At 42.2% G+C, this 23,372-nt stretch overlaps 1 protein-coding gene across 3 annotated transcripts in view; it reads left to right on the plus strand.

Annotated features, from left to right (window-relative positions):
- Ngdn (neuroguidin) overlaps positions 1-8,123 on the plus strand; it is a 47,697-nt gene extending 39,574 nt beyond the window's left edge. For all 3 annotated transcript variants that reach the window (XM_023706937.1, XM_023706936.1, XM_004646685.3), the window contains 8 exons: positions 3,722-3,859; positions 4,205-4,289; positions 4,372-4,424; positions 4,664-4,787; positions 4,876-5,044; positions 7,175-7,331; positions 7,475-7,532; positions 7,962-8,123. In XM_023706937.1, coding sequence (XP_023562705.1) covers positions 3,722-3,859; positions 4,205-4,289; positions 4,372-4,424; positions 4,664-4,787; positions 4,876-5,044; positions 7,175-7,331; positions 7,475-7,532; positions 7,962-7,981 — 804 coding nt within the window. In that variant the 3' untranslated portion in view covers positions 7,982-8,123. The remainder of the gene's footprint in view (positions 1-3,721; positions 3,860-4,204; positions 4,290-4,371; positions 4,425-4,663; positions 4,788-4,875; positions 5,045-7,174; positions 7,332-7,474; positions 7,533-7,961) is intronic.
- The last annotated feature ends 15,249 nt before the right edge of the window (positions 8,124-23,372 follow it).

Genomic DNA, 23,372 nt, shown 5'->3' on the forward strand with positions numbered 1-23,372 from the left:
CCCTAGCTCAGTCCTTTAAGTGGCTGCTTCCACAAAGCTGTCAGCCTCAGGTTGCTGGAGTTCGAACCTCACAACTCTCCCGCTGGCCAAAAGTGCCCTAAAGGAATTCGAGGAAGAAAAAAAAACAAAAACGAAAGAAAGAGCTATTAATGTATGGCATAATGCCAAAATACCATTGACTGAATAATATATCCCTGTTTCAAAGATGTTGCCATGGGGCCGGGGAGATGGCTCAGTGGAATAAGCGCTTCCCTGGCAAGTGCAAGGGCCTGAGTTCAATCCCCGGAGGAGACTGAGATAGGAGAACTACTGTGAGTTCCAGGCCAACTTGAGTAAGGGCCTTGCACTTGCCAGGGCAGCATTTTCACTGAAGAATTTTTTATTTTATTTGTTTATTTATGAACTGGGGATTGAACTCAGGCCCTTTGCTTGCCAGGGAAGCGCTTATTCCACTGAGCCATCTCCCTGACCCACCTCACTGAAATTTTTTTTTTTTTTTTTTTTTTTGCGGAACTGGGGATTGAACTCAGGCCCTTGCACTTGCTGGGGAAGTGCTTATTCCACTGAGCTGTCTCCCGGGCCCTGAAAAATTTTTAAGCATGGGAGTTGTAATAGATTTGTACTCTTAGATAACACATTTTAATTTCTCTTTTTTTCTGGGCCTTCACTCCCCCAGATCCTTTAGATTTTCCTTGTTCCCTCAAATTCCCTCTCCTGCTTTCTAATACTGTACATTCAACCTCTGAGATCTGCTTGTTTCCCGCGCCCCCTTCCTTCCTGCCATTATTCACCTTTTTTGTAGTAAAATCGGTCTAGAGCCTTGAGTTTCTGCTTTTACTTGCTGCATGTGATTGATATTTCAGTTTCCCTCTTCGTCTTCATGTTAAGTGGTGTTTTGGTTTTTTCCTTTGATCTTCAGGGGTTCCTGAGGCTCCATTCCCTTGCTCCTGTCCCAGCAGCTTCATTCCACCTTCCAAGGTCATCTGCCTTCCACTTGGCAGACCCCTGTCTGTCCCAGGCAGAGTGGAAGAGGAAGTGGAGCAGGAGCATCTTCCAAGGAGTCTGCTCTTAAAGGCATGGCCACTGTTAACCCAAGGGCTTCTTGACTTTTTCCCCTCATCATTCACTTTTGTTTTCATTATGTGTATTTTTCTTGAATTTTTTTTTTTTTTAGTCTCTTCTTTTTCTTTACATGCTTCTAACCAGTGTGAATTTGGGAGTGCCCAAGCAAATCAGAAAAGTTTGCTGCTCATGTTCTTTTCTGCCTTTGTCTTGAGTACCATGTGGATATGTTTCAGTTCTGGACTGTCAGTATATTTTTCAGATCACCATGTATTACTTTATTCACAGAACAGATGTTTGTTGTCTTTTATGGCCAAACTAACAAGGTATTTTACAAGTTACAGAGTGCTTTCATGTTACCTTGTTTGTGCCTTGTGCTTACTCCTTGGAGCAGGAACAAATGAGACAAGGTAAAGTGGCTTACCTAGCATTTGACCACCAAATGCCTACCTAATTCAGAATTTAAGCTCAGCTTGTCAGTCTTTTTTTTTTTTTTTTGGCAGAACTGGAAATTGAACTCACTTTCTACAGCTTTTGCTGACATTAGTTTTATCATTTTACATCCATATATAAACCATCGTTTTTACCTATATTGTATAATTTCATTATGTGGAGATAAGATCAGTCATTTTAAGTTTATTTTTTATGAATTTAGGAGAGGGTCTACAGAGTCTACAGGGTCTTACTATGTAGATTGGACTCATAGTGATTCTCTTGTTTTCAGCCTCCCAAAGAGCTAGGATTACAGGCATGCACCACCACACCCAGTCTCAATTGCTGTCTCAGCATGCCCCGGGGGCGGGGTCAGCATGGCATGCTGGGAATCAAACACCTGCCGCTGTACAGTGCCTAAGCAGGTGCTTTAGTCCATTTAAGTTAATTTAAAAATCAACACTATATACTTTGTTTGTCCTGGGATTGAACCCAAGTCTTTCATACAGAGCTACATTGCTTTTATGCATTTTTTGTTGTTGTTATTTATATTTTTTAGTACAGGGTCTCACTACACAGATCGGACTCAGTGATCCTCCTGTTTTCAGCATCCTAAGTGCTGGGATTACAGGTGCACACCACCATGCCCACTCTCAGTCACTGTCTCAGTGCGCACCAGGGGTGGGGCGTGAGGCCAGTACAACAAGCTGGAGATTGAATCCCGGTCCCTGCACCTGCCTAAGCAGGCGCTTTAATCTGCTGAGCTCCATCTTATAGTCCACCTGCCTCACCCTCTCATTGCTAGGATCTTAGAGTGGGAGGTAGAGCGATGAGTTGAGGCCAAGAATGCTATTGAGAAGGTACTATGCCAAGACAGTCTTCCATAACAGAATTATCTGGCCCCAAATATCAATATCTCTTGATGTGGGGATACTTCATTATAGTGTCTTTGGGAAGATGCTATATTGATTTTCCTGGTGTTAATTGTCTTTGGTAACTTTGAGCTTTGCTTCCCATGCATTTTCTCTTTTGGTCATTTTCAAGTTTAGTCGCTCCTTGAGACTACAGTAGTCGCTTCTTATCCAATGAGGATGTTTTGAAACCCCCTCACTCCAGTTGGTGCCTAAAACCATGCATAGTTTTGAATCTTTTTTTTTGGTGGAACCGGGGATTGAACTTAGGTCCTTGCGCTTGCCAGGGAAGTGCTTATTCCACTAAGCCATCTCCCCGGCCCCTAGTTTTGAATCTTATATAATTATGTGTGTGTGTATTATATAAATATACTTTTTTCCCTCTATGCCCTGTAGTGTTGCCACATAGTACCAAAGTTAATCTGTGCTTCTACATTTTATGGCCTGATGTCTCTTTTTATTAAATATTATTCTTTTTTTTTTTTTTTTTTTTGGTGGAACCAGGGATTGAACTCAGACTCTTGCATTTGCTAGGGAAGTACTTATTCCACTGAGCCATGTCCCCGGCCCCTTAAATATTATTCTTATGGTTTGTGGCTATTGTTTAGTAGAATAAAGGTCAGTGAAGCAAAAGTGCCACAATACCTTTATGGTGGCTCTGAAAGCTGAGATGGCTAGTAAGGGTAGGTGACACATTAATTGTGGATACCCTAGATGAAGGCGTGATTTGGCTCCAGGTGTAACAGTGAGATGGCGCAGGGTTTCATCATACTGTGCAAAAGAGCGGACAATTTAAAACATGAATTGTTTATTTCTGGGATTTTCCATGTAGTACTTTTGGATTGCAATTGACTATGGGTATCTGAAACTACAGAAAACAAGACCACAGATAAAAAGGAACTACTGTACTTTCAATAATTTCTGTTAACCAGCTGGGAAATGCTTGAGTTTGGAAAAATGTTGGCTATCCTGGCTTTTCTTCATGATAGCCCTTCCTACTCCCTCCAGAGTGTTTTGTTTTACTACTGGGAATTAAACTCAGGACCTTGCACTTGCCAGGCAAGGCACGTGTGCCATTGAACTATATCCCCAACACCATCGGATGTTCTTTTTATCTTTCTTTTTTTCCTCTTTTCCTGTACTTAAGTTCACCCTGCAGAGCCAGTTTCTCCTCTACTCTTCACTTACTTTCTTAAATATAGTTTGCCATTATTTTTTGCTAAAGAAAAAGTCTTCCTGTTTGCTTTAGGCACTTGTGATTTTTGGGGGGGGGGTAAAATTGAATTTCTATCTCTTTATTATTTTGTTTAACACAGGGTCTTAGCTTCTTGGAAGTGAAAGACCAGCTGCTGCTTATGTACCTTATGGATTTGAGCCATCTCATCCTGCACAAAGCCTCAGGAGGATCTCTTCAGGGACTCGCTGCAGTTTTGAGACTGGTAGAGATTCGCACGGTATGAGGCTTTTGGCATCTTGGAATTCTAGGTTTCTTTTGGGAAGGAGGGTGGGTTTTGAGAAGGATGGTCTTGTTAAGTAGTGTAGGCTGGCCTGGAACTCAGTGATCCTTCTGCCTCAGCCTCTGAATCCTTCAGGTTTCTAAATCTTGAACTCCAAAACTGTCACTCAGTAACTCTTGTTTAAGTGACTTTTCATATTTAAGAAAAAAGAAATGGAAAGAAAGTATTTTACTCTTCATTTGTTCTACTCTGTGCATATTAGATGCCTTACTGGGTAACAGCATAGGCCCTCTGGTGTGTACTCAACTTGAAGGGAATATAATCCTATTTAATGCATTGTAGGTTTTGGAGAAGATTCGTCCCTTGGACCAAAAACTGAAATACCAGATTGATAAACTAGTCAAGACTGCAGTGACGGGCAGCCTCAGTAAGTAAGATCATCATAAAGTTGATGGGCATCTTAATAAAGTTCCAGATCTTACAGAATCCTTTGGGATTTTATATTTCAGGTGAGAATGACCCACTTCGTTTTAAACCTCATCCTAGCAATATGATAAGCAAGGTAAGGGTTGCATTTCCTCCTGATTTTCTTAAAGGATTTGCATCTAAAGGACCCTGACGGTGGTCTTGAATTTCCTGGGATTCTCTTGTGACTTGATTTTCCAGCTTGTACCTTGTTTGAATGAGGTGCTATTTTCTTCCTTTTGTTCATATTTACAACTCCTCAGGGCATTCTACCTTTGGGTTTTCTTCTCACTTGCCTAATACTTCCCAAGTTTATATGCATCATTTCTTTTGTAGTTGAGCTCTGAGGATGAAGAGGAAGGTGAAGCAGAGGATGGCCAGGCAGAGGCTTCAGGGAAGAAACCTGCAAAAGGAGCATCTAAGAAATATGTCCCACCACGCTTGGTTCCCGTGCATTATGGTATGAATTGTGGCTGTTGCCTCCTTGGGGTGAGCTGTGGTTTTTTTTTCCTGTTGTGAGATAACCCTTGTGTATTTTTATCATATAGATGAAACAGAAGCCGAGCGGGAGAAGAAGCGTCTGGAACGAGCCAAGAGGCGGGCGCTGAGCAGCTCTGTTATTCGTGAACTTAAGGAGCAGTACTCGGATGCGCCTGAGGAGATCTATGATGCTCGCCATCCCCATGTCACACGCCAAAGTCAGGAGGACCAACACAGGTGACAAGTTGTTTTCATTCTGTAGACACCTGTCCTCAGACTTTGGGTGAACATAGAGTGAAAAGCTTGAGGTGATATTTTTACAAATTAAGGAGTTTGAGGCAGCTCTTCCCTTTTTGCTCTTGCTGTTTTTGCTGTTTTCCACCACCTTGAACTCTTGTGCTCTGCCTTAGAGTCAGCTGAGTGTGGACTGAAACCTCCACAAACCTTGAGCTAAATAAACCTTTCCTTCCTGAAGAAAAAAAAAGAAAAAATTAAGGAGTTTGAAGTACAAAATAAGAACTAGAAAAAAAGCAAAAAGTGGGTTTTGGTATTTATTTATTTATTTATTTATTTATTTATTTTTAGTTGTTGTTTTTGGTATTGAAAACTAAACCCAGGGCCTCCATTTGCATTGAACTATATCCCCAGCCTTTATTATTTTGAGACAGTGTCTTGCTGAGTCACTAGATTACCTGGGTTTGGCTCACACTTGTGATTCTTCTGCCTTAGAACACTGTGCTTAGCTGATTTTTCCCACCTTGTGTGTAGGCTCGTGATACAGCTCAATGCTATGTAGAGAGAAATATATGCAGTTGTGGGACATTTATTATTTACTTATTTATTTGTATTGGGGATTGAACCCAACTCTTGCATAGTAGGCAACTACTCTACCCCTCAGCTATATCTTAGCACTGTCTTTCCTTGCCTTCTTTTTTGTTGTCTTGATACATAGTTCAGGCCAGCCTTGAATTGACTGTAGCCCAAGCTGGGTTCTAACTCACAACAGTTGTCCTGTCTCAGCCTCCTAAGTGCTGGTGTTGTAGGTGTGTACTATTATGCCTGACAAGCCTTTTTAAAATTTTATTTTGAAACATCTTGTTCAGCTTTCTAGGCTGGCCTGCAACTTGCAATCTTCCTGCCTCAGCTTCCTAGGTAGCTGGGAAAAAATAAAATAAAGTAAAAAACCAAAAACTTGGGGGCCGGGGAGATAGCTCAGTAGAATAAGTGCTTGCCTGGCAAGCACAAGGGCCTGAGTTCAATCCCCGGTTCCACAAAAAAAAAAAAAACCAAAAAAAAAAAAACTAGGTAGCTGGGATTGTAAGGGGGGGGTCACCATACCTGTTTAATAGATGCTTTAATTATAGAATGAAAGTTTGTGTCGAAAGCAATAAAGGCAAGGGTTTTTTTTTAGTAATTTATTTATTTTTGTTTTTATTTTGTAATTATCTTCAAGTAAAGATTTATTTATTTATTTATTTATTTATTATTTAGTGTGTGTGTGTGGCCAGCTCAGCCCACCAGGGGGCAGGGCTGGCTGGCATGTGGTGCTGGGGGATTGAACCGCGGTCTCTGTGCTTTGCTTAGCTTAGCTTGTTCTAAGTAGGTGCCTTAGACCACTGAGCCATCTCACCAGCCCTTATTTTTTAATTTTTAAAAAAAAATTTTCCCATAATTTTATTGAGAAACAAATAGCAGTGAGACAGTTTCAAACCAAATTGGTAGGACAGTTTCAATAATTAACACATTGCATACATTCTTCCTAGAGGTAATAAAGGCAAGTTTTTATAGTGGCATTGAAAGTATTGTGTAAGTTCAGAGGAGAAAAGTAGAGAGCCTTGAGTGCAGGACTGTCACCTTTGCTCAGGTATAGTCTGTACAGTTGATGGACTGTAGACAGCTGAAATAGGATTTTCTGGTATACAGTTTTACATAGTTGTGTAGATGGGCAGTGGGTTTATTTTTAAGAGTGAAGGAGGTCCTAGTGGGAGCTTGACACTGAGGATTCTTTTTTTTTTTGGTGGAACCAGGCATTGAACTCAGGCCCTTGCGCTTGCCAGGGAAGTACTTATTCCACTGAGCCATCTCCCCGGCCCCTGAGGATTCTCTATGCCCCTACTCATTATGGTTTTTAGTTGTGAAATTTTCTGTGAACTTTCTTTTTTTTTTTTTTTTTTTTTTTGGCAGAACCAGGGATTGAACTCAGGCCCTTGAGCTTGCCAGGCAAACACTTATTCTACTGAGCTAACTCCCTGGCCCCTTTGTGAACTTTCTGAACTAGAATGAGTAAATACCAGGCTCCAGGCTGTGGACTGTAGCTTTCCTCCATGATGGTTTGAACCTGCTGGAAATAGTGTCTTTTTCTGACAGGATTAACTACGAGGAGAGCATGATGGTGCGTTTAAGTGTCAGTAAGCGAGAGAAAGGACGGCGAAAGCGGGCAAATGTTATGAGCTCACAGCTTCACTCACTCACGCACTTCAGTGATATCAGTGCACTGACAGGAGGAGCTGCTCATCTTGATGAGGTGAGGTTGGGATATAATGGTGGGAAGCAACTGTCAAGCTTCCAGCCAAATGTCTGTGGGACTTAATACTGTGAAGAACTTGGGCAGGGAAGTTGGCACCTGTAGACACACTGCTATTACTTCATTTTTCCTTCTGTTTTCAGGATCAGAATCCTATTAAGAAGCGGAAGAAGATACCTAAGAAAGGTCGGAAGAGAAAAGGTCAGTGAACTGCTAGAACTTGAGTGATCAGTGCAAGCAGGGTGGGGAATTCAAATCGTTATCCCGAGTCTCACCAACCTCTATAGTATCTTTTCCATGCTGAACATTAATCTTTTAGGTGGACTCTTACTTATTTTCTTTCCTAAGCGTGAAATCTGCATCATTCCTAAAAAGAATCTCTAGATTTCATCTCTAAGGTCCTACAGATCCTGTTTAGTCTTCCTTAAATAGAACTATAAAAATGTCACCTGAAGGAAGCATTATCCCATTTTAATTTCACTCCTTCTTTTAGTCTTTTTGTCCTGGGAAGATGTAGCACATATTGCCTAGGAACCCGCTGGTGAGCCCTTGTTTCTAGGTGACCTTTTTCCCCTTTCTTTGGCTTTTCCAACTGTCCTTTGCTTCATTCTTGGTTTCCCTTCCTTTCAGGTTTTCGGAGGCGGCGATGATTATGGGTGTACATACTTATGTATCTTATCGTCCCTGGGATACTTCTCATTTCACTGTATGTTAGTTGTTTCCTTTGGAATTCATTAATTGTTTGTTTTGGACATATGGAAAGATCTTTCCTAATAAAATTGATTTTGCTTACAAATTAAAGCCCCTTTTGCACATGTATTGTATGACTGGAGTTGTTGGGTGTGTAGGGTGTTTTTGGAGACTGGGTGAAGAGAGATGAAACTGTTTTGAATGTTTCGAAGTTTGGCTTTGTAAAGCTTTCCTTGGTGATATATTTTCTCAGAAACCCAGAAGTGGTTGTTTTACCAAAAAATGGACAGTATAGGTAATCACCTCTCCCCAGTGTATGTTTCCCTGACTTTTTATATGATTTGTTACAATACAGTATACATACTGTTTTAAGATTTGCTAGCATACCTAGCCTGGCCACCAGGTGGCATTGGTAGTTCAGGAAACCTTTGGTACTTTAATGAAAAAGAGTTTTTCTACACCAGTGCTATTCTTTTCTCCATTTCTCTGGGTACTTTCTTTGTAGAATAACATGAACATATTTCAGGTCTTTGGTTAGTTGTTGAGCCTTCGTAGAACACAGCGAACAAGAAGCCTGGAGTGCACAATCAGTGTTTCCAGCCTCTCTTTCTCTTCCTTAGCTAAGGCCACTATTTGCCAGAGCTGGTAAAGAGCAGCCCTTTTACAGAGAGCTGCAGAACAACACCTGCAAACAGAGGGGCAGAAAATTCCTGGCTTAACAGTCAAAAGAAGGAAAGTCTCACAGAAACATCAGCTACATCCCAGTTAGGAAACAAGTGGGAGTTAATAAGATTTTGTATTTTATCTATTTAAAAAATATTTTTAAAAATTTTTATTTATTTGGTACAGGATCTCACTACACAGTTCAGACACGTAGTGATCCTTCTGTCTCAGCCTCCCTGGTGCTGGGATTATAGGCGTGTGGCACCAGACCTGGTTTTGGTGGCCAGCATGCACGCCTGGAGTTCTGGGGCTGGCATGGCATGTAGTACTGGGAATTGAACCTGGGTCCTTATGCTTACCATGCTGGTGCTTAGACTGCTGAGCTATCTCCCCAGTCCTGTGTTTTATCTATTGAGTAACTTTATTTATTTATTTAGTAACTTTCATTGGCGAGAGATCCTGCAGGTCTTAGGTAATGCAGAAAAGAAATAAAAACAGAGATTGAGTATTTAATTAATTCATTGGAATTTCTAAATAGTTTTGTTCTCATAAGCATCTAATTTTAGTGTCTGGCTTTCTTGGGCACTGTCATAGGCAAGAATATACTTGGTTGATTCTGAATTCTGTTAGTATGGATTTATATTGGTCTGCATGATTAGTTTTATTTTTTTAAATTTTATTTATTTATTTATGTGTGTGTGGGGGGCAGCTCAGCCCACCAGGGGGCGGGGCTGGCTGGCATGTGGTGCTGGGTGATTGAACCCGGGTCCCTGTGCTTTGCTAAGCTTGTTCTAAGTAGGTGCTTTAGACCACTGAGCTATCTCACCAGCCCCTGCATGATTAGTTTTAAAGGTAATTTAGCATCTGATTTTTTTTTTTTTTAAGTCTTTTTATTTTTTTGCAGAACCGGGGATTGAACTTGGGCCCTTGCACTTGCCAGGCAAACTCTTATTCTACTGAGCCATCTCCCCTGCCCCTAAAGGTATTTAGATATCCTCAAGAATCTTAAGGAAAAGGGGCCATAAAAGCATGGATCCTTGTATTTATCTTCAAGTTAGTCTAACCAAAGAACCACAAAAACAAATGTAGAGATTCTTTTCCTTTTCTGGATTAAATTTACTGAATAAATGGTTTGGTTCAAAAATGTTTGACTGGAACGGCCATGCTGATTTCTTAGAACTACTGCATTTATTTCTAATTAAGAGTTTTGGATTAGGAGGATTTTTTTCTGAAAAATCTTTAAGTTGTGTTACATACAGAGCTAAATACTTTATATGTAATCCCTGCAAAATACATGTTTGTTCCATTTCACTAGTGAGGAATCTTGAGACCCTCAGCTGAAGCAGTTTGTCTATGGACACCTGGCCAATAAGTTGGATAACCAGTTTCTGAGGAACACAGAGAACAGGGAACTTTGTGTTCTCTAATTCATGAGTTATCAGGACTTTTGTTCTTTTAAAAAAAAAATGTAGGTAATTTATAATCTCTAGTGCCTCTTTCCCTTTTGCCACATTTCTATTAAAGACTTTGCTTTCAAAGAAACAAATTCCAGGCACTGTGCTGGCCTGTTGGAATAACAGTGAACAGAACAGATGAAGCCCTGCCTTTGTAGATTGCGTACTGAATCTTTAATACCAGGACACCTTGTTTTCCTTGGCTTTTTACCATTTGTTTAAAAAAAAAAAAAAAATTCCCTGGGGGCTGGGAAGATAGCTCAGTAGAATAAACGCTTCCCTGGCAAGCACAAGGGCCTGAGTTCAATTCCTGGTTCTGCCAACAAATAAAAAATAAAAAAATTCATTTATGAGAATATTTGCACCAAAGTCAAACAATAGAGGATATTTATTGTAGATTTTTTAAAAATAAAAAATCAGGCATAAGTCGAGGTTGAAGTGAGGATGAGGGGTTCTGAAGTTCCTTTTTTAAAAAAAAATTTTTATGTTAGTTAAATCCAGGACTTCTGCACTGAGCTATATCCCCAGCCATTTATTTATTTATTTATTTAGTTATTTATTTATTTGTCTGTCTGTCTGTTATTTTGGGACAGGGTCTCAAGCTATCCAGGTTGGGCTCAAATTTGTGATCTTCATTCCTGGGATTACTAGTGTGTGTCACTAGGCCTATAGCTAAGTTCTGTGTTCTTATGACCGTATTTCCTGAGGATTCTTGAGGGTATCTAAACTACCTTTAGAATTTCATGGACTGTAGTTTGAGAACCACTTTTAGGGTAATAGAGCTAGAGAACTAAAAATTTCAGTGTCTTTCTGACTATTTGCTTTTGTTCTGCTGCTATTCCTACCCATAGATTCACTTCTTTGATCCTTCATACTTTGATCCTTCATACTACATTAAGTGTCAAGAGGTCATTTCTAATGTTCACTGAGGAACATTTGTCACTGTGCATGAACAACACACATGAGCTTTTGTTCATTGTCACGTGATGGTAAAAGTCTTGAACAAGTAATTTAACATTTCTGCCTCTGAGTGAGGATGAGAGCGTCAAAGCCCTGTTTTTGCCTCAGCTTTTTTTTTTTTTTTTTTTTTTAAACTTGGAAAACTGTGCTTAGAGTTCACAGCAATCTTTTTGTTGTTGTTGTTTTTATTTATTTATTTATTTATTTATTTATTTATTTTTGCAATCTTCATGAATACATTATTAGGCAAACACATCCCCCCCAACAACTCAGGACCTCATACTTGCCTGGTAGGCACTTATTCTACTGAGCTATCTCCCTAGCCCCAAAAGGACTTTTTTTTTTTTTTTTTTTTGCAGAACCAGGGATTGAACTCAGGCCCCTGTGCTTTCCAGGCAATTGCTTATTCCACTGAGCCATCTCCCCAGCCCCCAAAAATGCATTTTGTGGGTTTGGGATGGCCTAACTGCGGGCATTGCTTTTTCAGCACCATGGAGAGCTCACACTTATTTCTCATCCTTGGTTGATGGTTAGCTGGACGATGCAGTGCTGCATGGTGAAGGCCTGCCCTTTTCCACAGAAGTTTATCTGTCCATACTCAGGTCTGTGGTACAGACAGGGTGTGAGGTGCCACCCTCTTTAATGTCCTTGATATTCCCTGGGATCTGTTAGCTACATAAACCCCAGATTCATGCCAAGGATTTGAATGCCTTGATGAAGGGGAATGAATGAAATCCTGCCTTTTGCTGTATCAGTCACATCATTCATGTTATGTTGCACATGGTTCTTACCAGCACTTGAAAAATACTCTGTCTCCTTTTCTTTGCTTGCAGACCCTCGAGGAGGCTTAAAGTTGCTTTTTCGTTCCTTGGGCCTCTTTTCTGTCTTGCATAGAGAAAGGCATTGTTACGCTGGCTCTCTGCCCAGTCTTGCTTTTGTATTTCTTTGATCTCATTGTTCAGAGGGTTTCAGAGCAGCCCCAAGAGCCATGCCTTTGCATGTTTAAGCTATTGATGCTTTTGAAATAACAGAGCATTGCTGTGTAAGAAGTGTATTAAAGGTCTATCTTGAACAAATTTGGGTCAATAGGTGGCAGTAGTCACTGAGTTCTGAGGCCCTGATACCCCCTAAGCACAAGCACATTTGATAGCCATTATAGTTTTAAGGGTACAAGAAAGGAGGTCACTCTGAAATAGAAATGGGGAGAAAAGCAGTCCTTTTTGGTAGAATCCAGGAAATGCTGAAATATACTGGGTTTCTTCTGTGGGGTGTTTTATGGGGAGAAGGGCACTCGTTGAAAAAGACTAGGGGAACAAACCTGAGATGTGGGTAGTCTTTGAGGTATGGCTGCATTAAACAAGAACGAGTCTTGATAGATGGAGTAGGGTTGGAGGGTAGAGATGGGAGAGAGAGGTGCTGAGCTGTGTGAAGGGACCCTGCAAAGGGTGGGCTGTGGAGGGGAAGACTGCAGTTAGAGGGGGAGGGGTAAGTGGCTGCAGTCCTGAGCCTAATGGGGGAGGGGAGGGGAAGATATTGGCCTGTGCTGCAGTTGCATTGGCTCCCCTCCCCCACTCCTAAGGAGTCAGAGCAGTACTGGCAAATCTGTCTTCATGTATTTATTATTATTAAAAATGTGACGGAGCCTTCCTCCCTGGAAGCACAACAAATACTACTGATCACATTTTCCTCTCCCCTCCCTGTGCAGAGCTTGTGCATTCTCTTTCTTTCCACTCTCCACCCTGTCCTCCCCCCAGGCCTGTCTGGCTGAAGGGGGGACCCTTCCCTTTCTTCTCAAGCTTGGTGGATCCCTGGGGGTTTCTAATGGTTGGGAGTTTGAAAGCAGTGCTGAGAGAAAGCAGCGGAGTGAGGGGCATGCGTTGCCCCAGGGATGGAACTCTACTCTCTAATGTCCAGTGGGGAAAGGAAGTCATTCAGAAATAAAGATAAAACCCTTTCCCCAGAGAATGAAAAAAGAAGCAGCCACTCACATTCTTTTCTGTACCTGGCATCCCTCCCCTTTCAATCCCTTCTCTTTTCTGTTGCCTGAATTCTGAGGAGAGACTGCCTTAGAATGGAAAAAGCCCCAGAGTTTTCTCTCCCTCCCTTACCTTGTTAAGTCCCTCTCTTCTCAGGAGAGCCATATACAGTTTATTCTTCTAGCCTGCATGTTGTGTTGCTGAGAGGCTTGTAGGGCAGAAGCCATGGCTTGTCCCTCCCCACTGCACCCCAGACTCCAGTGCCCAGGCGGGGGCCCCTTTGTTGCTGTCTGTAGCCCTTCACCATACCCATAGGTGGTGCTGCTGCTGCTTGCAGGCAAGGCCCTCCTCCCCAGCATCATTCCTTTCCACCCGGTCACCCTCCCCCTTTGCTCAGCCCTCTACTGCCTGATTGTTATTCTACCAGCGTCTTCTTTACTGTTCCCTTCCTCAAATTAATTTTGTGGCGCTCTTTTTTTCCCCCTGCAGTGCCATCTTCCTCCCCTCCCCCCGCTCCAGCTCTCTTGCTTTCTCTCTTTCTTTCTGTCTGTCTGTAGGGTCTCCATCTCACCCCTCTATCTAAAAGCTTTATCTTACCCCTTTTCTTTTTCTTTATCCTTTCTACCCTTGGCATCTTACAGATAACTCTTCTAATGTAAGGGGGTGTAGATAAGAGTGCTGTAGAAGAGAATGAGGTGAGGCAAATTAAGGGATCAACACTGACACTGGGGAATCACAAGGCTGTGTGAAGGGAACATACGCAGATTGGAGAGGAAAGGCATCCTTTTTTACTGTCCATACTATTCAGTTTCTGGATCTGGATAGTGAGTGTTTCTCTGGCAAGGGATCCCATGTTATGTGGAGCTACATAATTTGGGTCTGCATGCCAGGAAAATGAGAATAATGAGAAGTCAGACATTAAGGGCTTCATCCAGAAATGTTAAGTTTGATTGCTAAGGATTGCCATACTTGTTATCCTTTATTTTCAAGGCTGGAGAGACACTATTCTCTGACACCTGTTCTGTCGTCTCTTAGCAGATACCTTGTTACTGATCTTCCCAGTCCTGTAAAGGTCCTGCTGGGGCCGCTGTGACACCTACAGGCACACTGGCTGGCCGAGTGGTCATTACTGGCTGCAGGACTTAAGCTTCCTCTTGTCGTTGGCTTCTTTCTCTTTTATGTTTCTTCTTTATCTCAGCTGAGTTTCCATGGCTGCCCCACTCAGCCCACAGTTCCCTTTACTGTTTATCTTTTCCAGAATGTGCCCCCAACTGGTCAGACCATTCTGGCTCTTCTTCCTTGACTTTGTATCTTATCTGGAGATTTCTCATTGTGTGATCTATATCACAGGCCTCAGTTAATTCAGTAGGGTTGTTGATTATAAAAGTTGCCCAATTTTTAAGATGGCTAATTTTTCTCTTACCAAATTATGCCTTTTGAAATTAATAGCAGCATCCTAGCACTTCCAGGTTAGTAGTGTTAAGTCTTTTCCTTGAACATATCCCCAAAATTATCCACAGTATGGGCAGTAAGTCATCTTTTCTGCTGTTTGGAGGAAATCTTAGCTTGCTTGGCTGTCACGGGCACGGCTGACTCTTGGATTAAGGAGGAGGCCGAGTATGTCAGTGGGGTGGCAGCTGTGATGACATACAGGGCTAGGTCATCACATGCTTTGCTATATCATCTGGGCTGTGCACAGGCCAATGGAGACATGTCCCTCTTGCCTGCCTGCCTGCCTAAGGTTTGTGTGTATTGATAGAGCTTGATGGGCCAGAGACCATTGGTTTCCTCAACTGATTTTCCGCCTGCCTTTCTTAATCCTCTCTCTTATCCTATTTAGGAAGCCCTAGTTAGGGCCATACTCTCTTACAGAATAGATAGCAAGCATCAGTAAATTCTTGTTAATGTATGCTGAAGACTTTTCAGCTTCAGAATTCTTTGAAACAGTTCTAAGTTTCAACTGTTTATTCCCTAGGTATTGAAGATACTGATTGATTTTTGTTTTTTTCTATGCATAGACCCTGAAGGGAGAAGTAATTTGCCAGGGCCACACAAATAATTAATAGAGCTGGCATAAGAATCTGTGTGCTTGCTGAGGCAGAATTACCATGCGGGGCCAGGGAGATGGTTCTGTGGAATAACTGCTTGCCTGGCAAGCACAAGGGCCTGAGTTCAATCCCCAATTCTACAAAAAAAAAAAAAAAAAAAAAAAAAAAGGCCATGAGTTCAAGGCCAACCTGAACTACACAGCGAGACTCTATCTCAGGGAGAAAAAAAAAAAATCCTGATATCTATGTCTGACTTTTTGTTTAGTATTCTTGGAAACTAGTGTCTCTGTTTCCTCTGGGGGTTACTGATAACCTTGAGCCAGCAGTATGGTTGCCTGCTGTTTTAGTGTGAGCAGTGAGAGGGCCAGACTATGTGAGCTGGACACACAAGGGACCTGGCTCACCAGAGAGGTGTGAGTGTCTGCCAGGCTTTACACAGGTCAGCCTGTTGGAGGGGGGCTGGCGGCTCCCACAGCCTGGGATGGATTCCCTTCCAGGTTTCCTTGACCTTACTGTAGCTAGTCTGCTCCTTCTCTCCCTTCATAAGCCTTCTCTCCCTTCAGAGGTCTCACAGGGCTGCATGGAACTTAGTGGTGCTTGCAGCAGTTCTGAACTCTTTCTTTTGCTCGTCTGCTGCGTACTTGTCCGTGCCAGGGCTACCTACTATCTGAACCTTCACTGGTAAAGAATTCCTCTCTAGCAGTGAGACCATCACTGGCTGTGTTAGTAAACATTCTCATAAATTTTGTAAGTAAAACGTAGCAAAAGGTTTAGAAAACATTTGTATGTTTCCCTTTAATTGAGCTGGAGGCAGCTTACTGTGGAACTGCTTTATCTCAGCTTGGGCTGAGCTCCTCCCACTCCCACCCTGAGTGGGACAGACTCTGGAGGACTGAAAGCCCCCAGGCTTCTACTTCTCTCCCTCCCAGTTTGGATTCACTCATTGCTAGATGTTAAAGGAAGCTCTGGGTGGTAAAGAGGTCAAATCCGAATTTCTCGCCAGGAAAATCCTGTCTCTTAGCTGCAGTGACCTCCCCTAGGCCACACTCAGCTCTGTGGCAGTTCATACCTGGAATCTCCATCTGACTTTACACCCTGCTTCTTACATTCCTTCAGTCAAGCCTTAAGTGTCTGTCAGTGAGGGCAGACCTTTCTGCCTGCCCTCCTTGTTTAGCCCTCCCAAGGCTTTCTTCCTGAAGCTCTCTAGGTCTAGCTTCCCACAGGGGATCAAGCTCTTTTGTTCTTTCTTACCCTCAAATCCTCAAGTCCATCCCCTAAAGGATGTATTTCACCTCAGAGTAGCCGACAACACCCCTAGTGAACCTCTGGGGACTGCTGAAAACCCCATTCCTCACCCATCTCCCTGCTGGAGCTCCTGGAATCGGATCCTGCAGCCTCCTGTCATTCTAGCTTCCTTTTCTGTTCATTTGGAAGCATTTCTCCATGCTTTTGATAAGTCTTTGTTTGGCAGAAATATCCAGTATTTAGAGGATCTTCTGGATAAGTCCCTGTCTCTGGCAGCTGAGTTGACCCCCAGAAGGACCTGTGCACCTGCCCTCTCCTTGTGGCCCTGCCCTTCCCTCCCCAGGGACCAGGCTGGGTGGGATGAGATGTGGAAGTCTTCTGCTCAGTATTCCATCCCTTTTTGTCCATCTTGGCAAACAAAGCCTGACTCTGCCCCTGACTTCCTCTTCCTTCTCCATTCCTTATTTCTTCTTTGCCTTTCTCCACTTTTCCCTTCCCTCCTCACGTGTACCCTTCATTCCTTTCTTCCAGTTTCCTTTTTGTCCATCTGCTCACCGGTGCCCATTCATGCCCACTGTCATCCTTCATCTCCCATAGCATTCTTCCTCATCACCTGCTCAGCCCACCATGGGAAGAATGGCAGCAGAGAAGCTCCCTGGTTGCCAGAATGAGCTATCCCTTTTTCTCCAGTGAATCAGTGGCTACATTTTCCCATCTTGTCTTCAGTGATCCGTGTGAGCCAGGGAACCACCATGATGGTGCTGCTGTCTTTTGCTTCATCCAGAGTTGAAGAGGAGAGGAGTTACTTGTTCGGATGCCCCTTCCTTGGCTCTTCCTGAGTGGGTCTGTCCGTGTCTCCCTCTCATCCTCATTTTTCTTTCTCAGTCTCTTCCCTACACGAAGCGGCAGCAGGACTGAATGAGTCTGTCTACAGACTCTGCCAGCCTGTGCCCCTCACTTTTGCCCCTCCCCACTCCCTGTGTGTACAGGGGAGGGGACTGGAGGGCGGTGGCATGGTGCCAGCCAACCCAGAACCATCTGCAGTACCTTCTGCACTGAAGCAGGCTCTGTTTCTCCCGCCCTCTTTTTCCACTCCTCCTTTCCGATTTTTAATTAGCTGCTGAATTAATTAAATTCCACATGCTGATTAACATTCCTACAGGGAGGAATGCCAGGTCAGAAAAATAGGGGTGCTAAAGCAAGACTTCTGTCCATTCAAGCAAAGAGCTTTAGGGATGGGAAAGTACAGCGAAGGAAAGAAAGGGTAGATGAAGAAAGAACAATTTAAAAGTGGGAAAAAACCTGAAAGAGCCATAAAGAAACAGAGAAGGGTAATTGTGGAACCTATGAGGGAGAAAAATAATTAAAATTACTAACACTGGAGAAATTAGTCTTTTTTTTTTTTTTTCCATTTTTTAAAAAATTAGTCTCTTGAAGCCTCTAAAGGTTAGGAAGTAGAGCTGAGTCTCCACCATTGGCATGTATGAATAACCTGAGAAACAATGATAGAAAAGATACAAATTGTTACCTTGATGATGGTATTCCCAAGGGAAAAAAATTCTATTTTATTATTTTTAAAAATTATTTTTTAATATATTTGGTTGTTACAGGGCCTACTACACAGTGGGGACTCACAGTGATCCTCCTGCTATCAACCTCCACAGCACTGGGATTACAGGCATGCGCCCACCATGCCAGACTGTCTGGCCAGCTCAGCCTGCCCTAAGGGTGGGGCTGGTACAATGTGTAATGCTGGGGATCGAACTGCAGTCCCTGAGCTTGCCTAAGCTTCCTTTAGTCTCCTGAACTATATCATCGGCCCCTATTTTACTATTTTTTTAAAGATTTTTTTTTGGGGGGGAGTATTTTTAAAATTTTTTATTCATTTGATAAAGGATCTTGCTACACAATGCAGACTCGTAGTGATCCCTGCCTCAGTCTCCTGAGTGATGAGATTATAGGTGTGCATTAAGACACCCAGCTTCAAAAGTTTTCAGGAGGTACTTTTGTTTTTTTTAATACAGGGTTTACTATGTATCCAGGCTACCCTTGAACTCACTATGTAGCCTACATTGGCCTCTTTCCTTTATAGCACCTAAGGTAAACTTTGACTTTTCTCGCTGTGGTCCTACCAGCTTTTGAAGGTTGTACCTTCTCTTCCCATCAGGTTGTTGCTTCCTGGGGAAGTTTAGATTGATATTTTGCCATCTCAGAATTACGATTAGACTGCTGATACTTATTTTTGTTCTGTTTACTTAATATTATGTCGTATTCTTATGCTATTAAAAATCAGATTAAAAATATTAATGTGGGCTGGAGAGATGGCTCAGTGGTCTAAAGCACCTACTTGGAACAAGCTTGGCAAAGCACAGGGACCGTGGTTCTATCCCCCAGCACCACATGCCAGCCAGCCCCGCCCCCTGGTGGGCTGAGCTGGCCACACACACACACACACACACACACACACAATAAATGTTAAAAAAAATAAAGTTAAAAAATATTAATGAACATGTGATATCCCATCATGGATATACCATAATTATAAAAACATTTCTTGTTAGACATGTAGATTAGCTATCTTTTCTTTCTTTTTTTTTTTTTCTTTTTTTTGGCTTTAGTATGCCTTCAGGGCATTTCTGGTTTGGCGTGAGTATCTAGTTTCGAACCACAGCACCTGAGCCTGACTACTTTGTTTAAGCAGGCACTTAAATAACTGAGCTAATGGGCAGGCCCCCTAGCTATCTTTTCTTGCTTATTTGGCTTTTATATTTTCTTCTGTGATGGAGATTTGCATCTTTTGCATAAACCTTTGTTTTCTGAAATGGAATTTGTTGGGCCAGGCATAAAGACCTCCATTCTAGATTTGAAGAGGGTGTTTTTTGTTTTTTTGTTTTTTGGCAGAACCAGGGATTGAACTCAGGCCCTTGCGCTTATTCCACTGAGCCATCTCCCCAGCCCTTTTTTTTTTTAAGGCAGGGTCTCCATATGGAATTCATGCTGATCTTGAACTCATTATGGGGCCCAGGCTGATCTTGAGCCTGCTTCCCAAGTGCTGGGGTTATAGGCGTATACTACTATGGGCAAACAAGACCTCCATTCTGCTCAGTGGATTAAGGACATTAAGTTACCCTGAGAAAGCTTATTATTAACTTTAAAAGGCTTTATCTTTTTAATTTACCACAAAAGGAAATTGCATCACCTATGTGAAATTTCTTTACACCTCTGTTTTGCATGTCTCTTCTGTAGATATATGTTTGTGGAGGAGTAGGTGTGTAGTTAGAGAAGATGTGAAAAGAAAAAAAAAAAGGGTTACTCTGTCCCACCTCCCAGAAGTTCTAATCCAGTGTGAAGCCTTGGCATCTCCCCCCACATCCAAGCTGTTTTGCTAATTCAACTGTGCAGCCAGATTTGGGAACCACTAGTTTAGATGAATTCTTGGGATCCTTCCCAGCTGTAAAGTTTAATGACTAAAACTCACAGATGTGATAATATAAAAAGGAATAATGATTAATTTAAAGACTAAACCACAGTTGAATATAATAATGATTCTCTTTGAAGTGATCTCAGGTATTTGATTTTTGATACTGAATTTATTACTATAATTAATATAAATAAAGGCTACCATTTATTGAGTGCTTATCTATGATGGTTTCTGTGGAAAGTCCTTTATATGTTTTCACTTAAACATAGCCAGCTAAAAAATTCTTAAACTAAGGGGCCGGGGAGATGGCTCAGTGGAATAAACACTTCCCTGGCAAGCTCAAGGGCCTGAGTTCAATCCCTGGTCCCAAAAATAAAAATAAAACAATAAATTAAAAATAAATAATTCTTAAACCAGGGTTTTGGAGGGATTATGCAGTTGGCTGGTGATTGTGAGGCCGGTAAGTGACAGAGTGAAGATCTGAACCCATATCTCTTATTCCAAATTCATTCTCCCCCTCTCCCTGTCCCCAGCCATGAGATTTTTTTTTTTAATTTTTATTTATTTGTGTGTGTGTGTGTGTGTGTGTGTGGCCAGCTCAGCCCACCAGGGGGCGGGGCTGGCTGGCATGTGGTGCTGGGGGATTGAACCGCGGTCCCTGTGCTTTGCTAAGCTTGTTCTAAGTAGGTGCTTTAGACCACTGAGTCATCTTTCCAGCCCCCATGAGATTATACTATGGTTTTAAGTAAATACATTTCAAATAATACAGATAAGGGAGGCTTTTGGTGTTTATTCCCCTAATTTATCATCATGATTAATAAACTGGCTGGGTACTTTCTGTACATTTATATATGAATGGGAATGTACAGTCTTGCACTTGTTATTTTCTTTTTATATAAGAGAATACATAGTCTCTCTGTCTCTTTCTCTGCCTCTCTCTCATCTGTCTCTCTCTGTCTCTTGTCTCTGTCTAGGGATTAAACCCAGGGGGCACTAAACTACACACCTAGTGTTTTCCTGGAAAGCGCAAGATCCTAAGTTCGATCCCTAGTTCTTCTCTCCCCCCAAAAAAACCACTGTAAGTTACACACCTTAGCTATTTATTTAGTTATAAGACAGTCTCAATATGCAGTTGAGTTCAAGGGAACTCATGTATCCTAGACTGATATTATACTCATGGCAATCTTCCTATCTCAATCCCAGCCTAGATCTTTTTGTTTTGAGGCAGTGTCTCACTAGTTCTGAAAGATAGACTCAAAACTTGTGATCTTCCTGTCTCAGTCCCCCATATACCTGGTATTATAGCCACGGGCCACCATGCCATTCCTCAAAAATGGTTCTCTATTGAAAGTTTTCCCTAGACTTTTAAAAACTGGTGTGTAATGTCTACCGTTCATGTAAGTATTTCCTTGATGATGAGGGTTGCTAAATAGGTTTTTGGATTTTTCCTTATGGTGCTGGGGATTGAACACAGGCCCTTGTGCTTGCTAGGCATGGACTCTACAACTGAGCTACATAGCAGTGCTGGATAGCAGTTTTAAATGTTAGTGAAGATGGAGGTGGTTCTCCCAAAAAAGGAAACCAGCTGCGACTTCTGCTAGTGTTGTAGGAGAACACCACTGCTCTTGCCAGCTCAGGCCACACACAGCTTTTCACCTGAATTAGTTGTATATTAATCGCTTGTACTGGATGAACTCTTACAGAAAAAGCCACATATTGACAGATCTCTTTTGAGTAGATTTAAGGATAACTCTTCCCTATTATTTCTGATTTCTAAACTTTTTTTTTTTTTGTATTTTAGGGAAGGGTCTACAGGGTGTTCAGGGTCTCACTACTAGAACAGACTCGTAGTGATCTGCCTGTTTACAGCCTCCCAAGTGCTGGGATTACAGGCATGCACCACCACATCCAGTCTCAATTGCTGGCCCTATTTCTGATTTCTGTTGTTGGAGATTCAGAGACTTTTTTTTTTTTAAGTGTCTTAAGTGTAATTCTTGTGCCTTTCCTGGAACTTCCACATGCCTGTCTGCATCTCCCTTTGATAGTCGCCACTATATCCGGAACTGTTCAAGTGTACTTTGCTTAGAGTCAGAATGACTTTTCTCATTTAAATATTGGCAAATGAGAGGCAAGTGGAAAAATTATATCACTCTGATTACAAATTTTCTGCTTCACATTTTCTTTGTTTGCTATTACTTGTGGTCTGTTTAGAATGTGTGGGTCAGGCTAGCTTGCACTGTCATCAGGTGGGATCAGTGTGCGCATGTGCTCACCAGTTATGCAAAAGGCCCCTTGAAGTCAGGACGGCACTAGCTGGTACACAGTGAAGCTGGGCCTGCGTCAGTGATGGGGGCAGGTGCGTCAGCCTGCTGACTTTGAGTTTATACACATAGAGTAAAGAAATAACACTAAAAATGAGTGAGCAGAAATAAATATTGTTCAGTTCAGTTGCCTTAATTTTTTACAGAAAAAAATGAAAAGGAGATGAGTTTAGGAAGCCTTCTGTTCCTTTAAGGCCTTCCTTGATTTTTCTTCTGTGTGAGAGTAAATGTAGAAAGGTCTCTTTCAGTCTCAGGGACCTAGGACCCTTGAATTTTGGGGAGCGACCCTTAAGAAAAGCCAAGTTAGGCACTTTTGCTTCTAGATCTTGATACTGTGATAAGATTACTTAGGAAAACTTGACATGAAGAAATTTCAGGGCCAGCCCTATAGCTCGGTGGACTAAAGCACCTGCTTAGGCAGAGCGCAGGGACCAGGGTTTGATATCTGGCACCACAAGCCATGCCGGCCCCACCCCTGGGGCACACTGAGGTAGCAGTTGAGACTGGGCATGGTGGCAGGCTTCTGTAATCCCCGAGCTTGTGAGGCTGAAAACAGGAGGATCACTATGAGTCTGATCTGTGCAGTGAGACTTTGTAGACCCTGTACTAGATACATTAAAAAAAAAAAAAAGAAAAAAGAAAAAGAAAGGAAGAAATTTTAGGAGCCGGGGAGATGGCTCAGTAGAATAAGCGCTTCCCTGGCCAGCGCAAGGGCCTTAGTTCAATCCCTGGTTCTGCAAAAAAAAAAAAAAAAAAAAAAGAAATTTCAGAGCATCAGAGCTGAAAGGGAAGTAGGATGTAATGGGTTTAGGAATTAGAAAAAGTTGACCTTGGAACTCATCCATTTCCCAGTTGTACAGCTTTGGGCAAGTCAGGTAGTGGGACCTGTTCCACTGTTTGCAAAGTCAAGATAATAACTACCTCCTGGTACAAGGTGCTCCTCGAAGTACACAGCATATGGAAGTACCTCGGGTTATCATTTTCAGGCACTGTCATTTGGGTAAGGAAGCTGGCTCAGGGAAATGAAGTGGCCAGCCTCAGTCACAGAGCTTGTGAATCACGGTGCCAGGCCTGGGATTTAGGTTGTTTTGGCTTTTAATTCAGGTTCCTTTCTACAAGTCTACAACATAGTATAGTCTTTTTATTTTTATTTTTTAAGTACATGCCTACAGTACATAATGTTTGCATTCCCTGTGTGGAGTTGGTGCATGTACATAGCACACCTCAACTCCTTTTTTTTTTTATCTCTTATCCCTTCCCTTC

This window comes from Octodon degus, unplaced genomic scaffold (assembly GCF_000260255.1).
Source record: "Octodon degus isolate 3935 unplaced genomic scaffold, OctDeg1.0 scaffold00276, whole genome shotgun sequence".
Classification (NCBI taxonomy): domain Eukaryota; kingdom Metazoa; phylum Chordata; class Mammalia; order Rodentia; family Octodontidae; genus Octodon; species Octodon degus.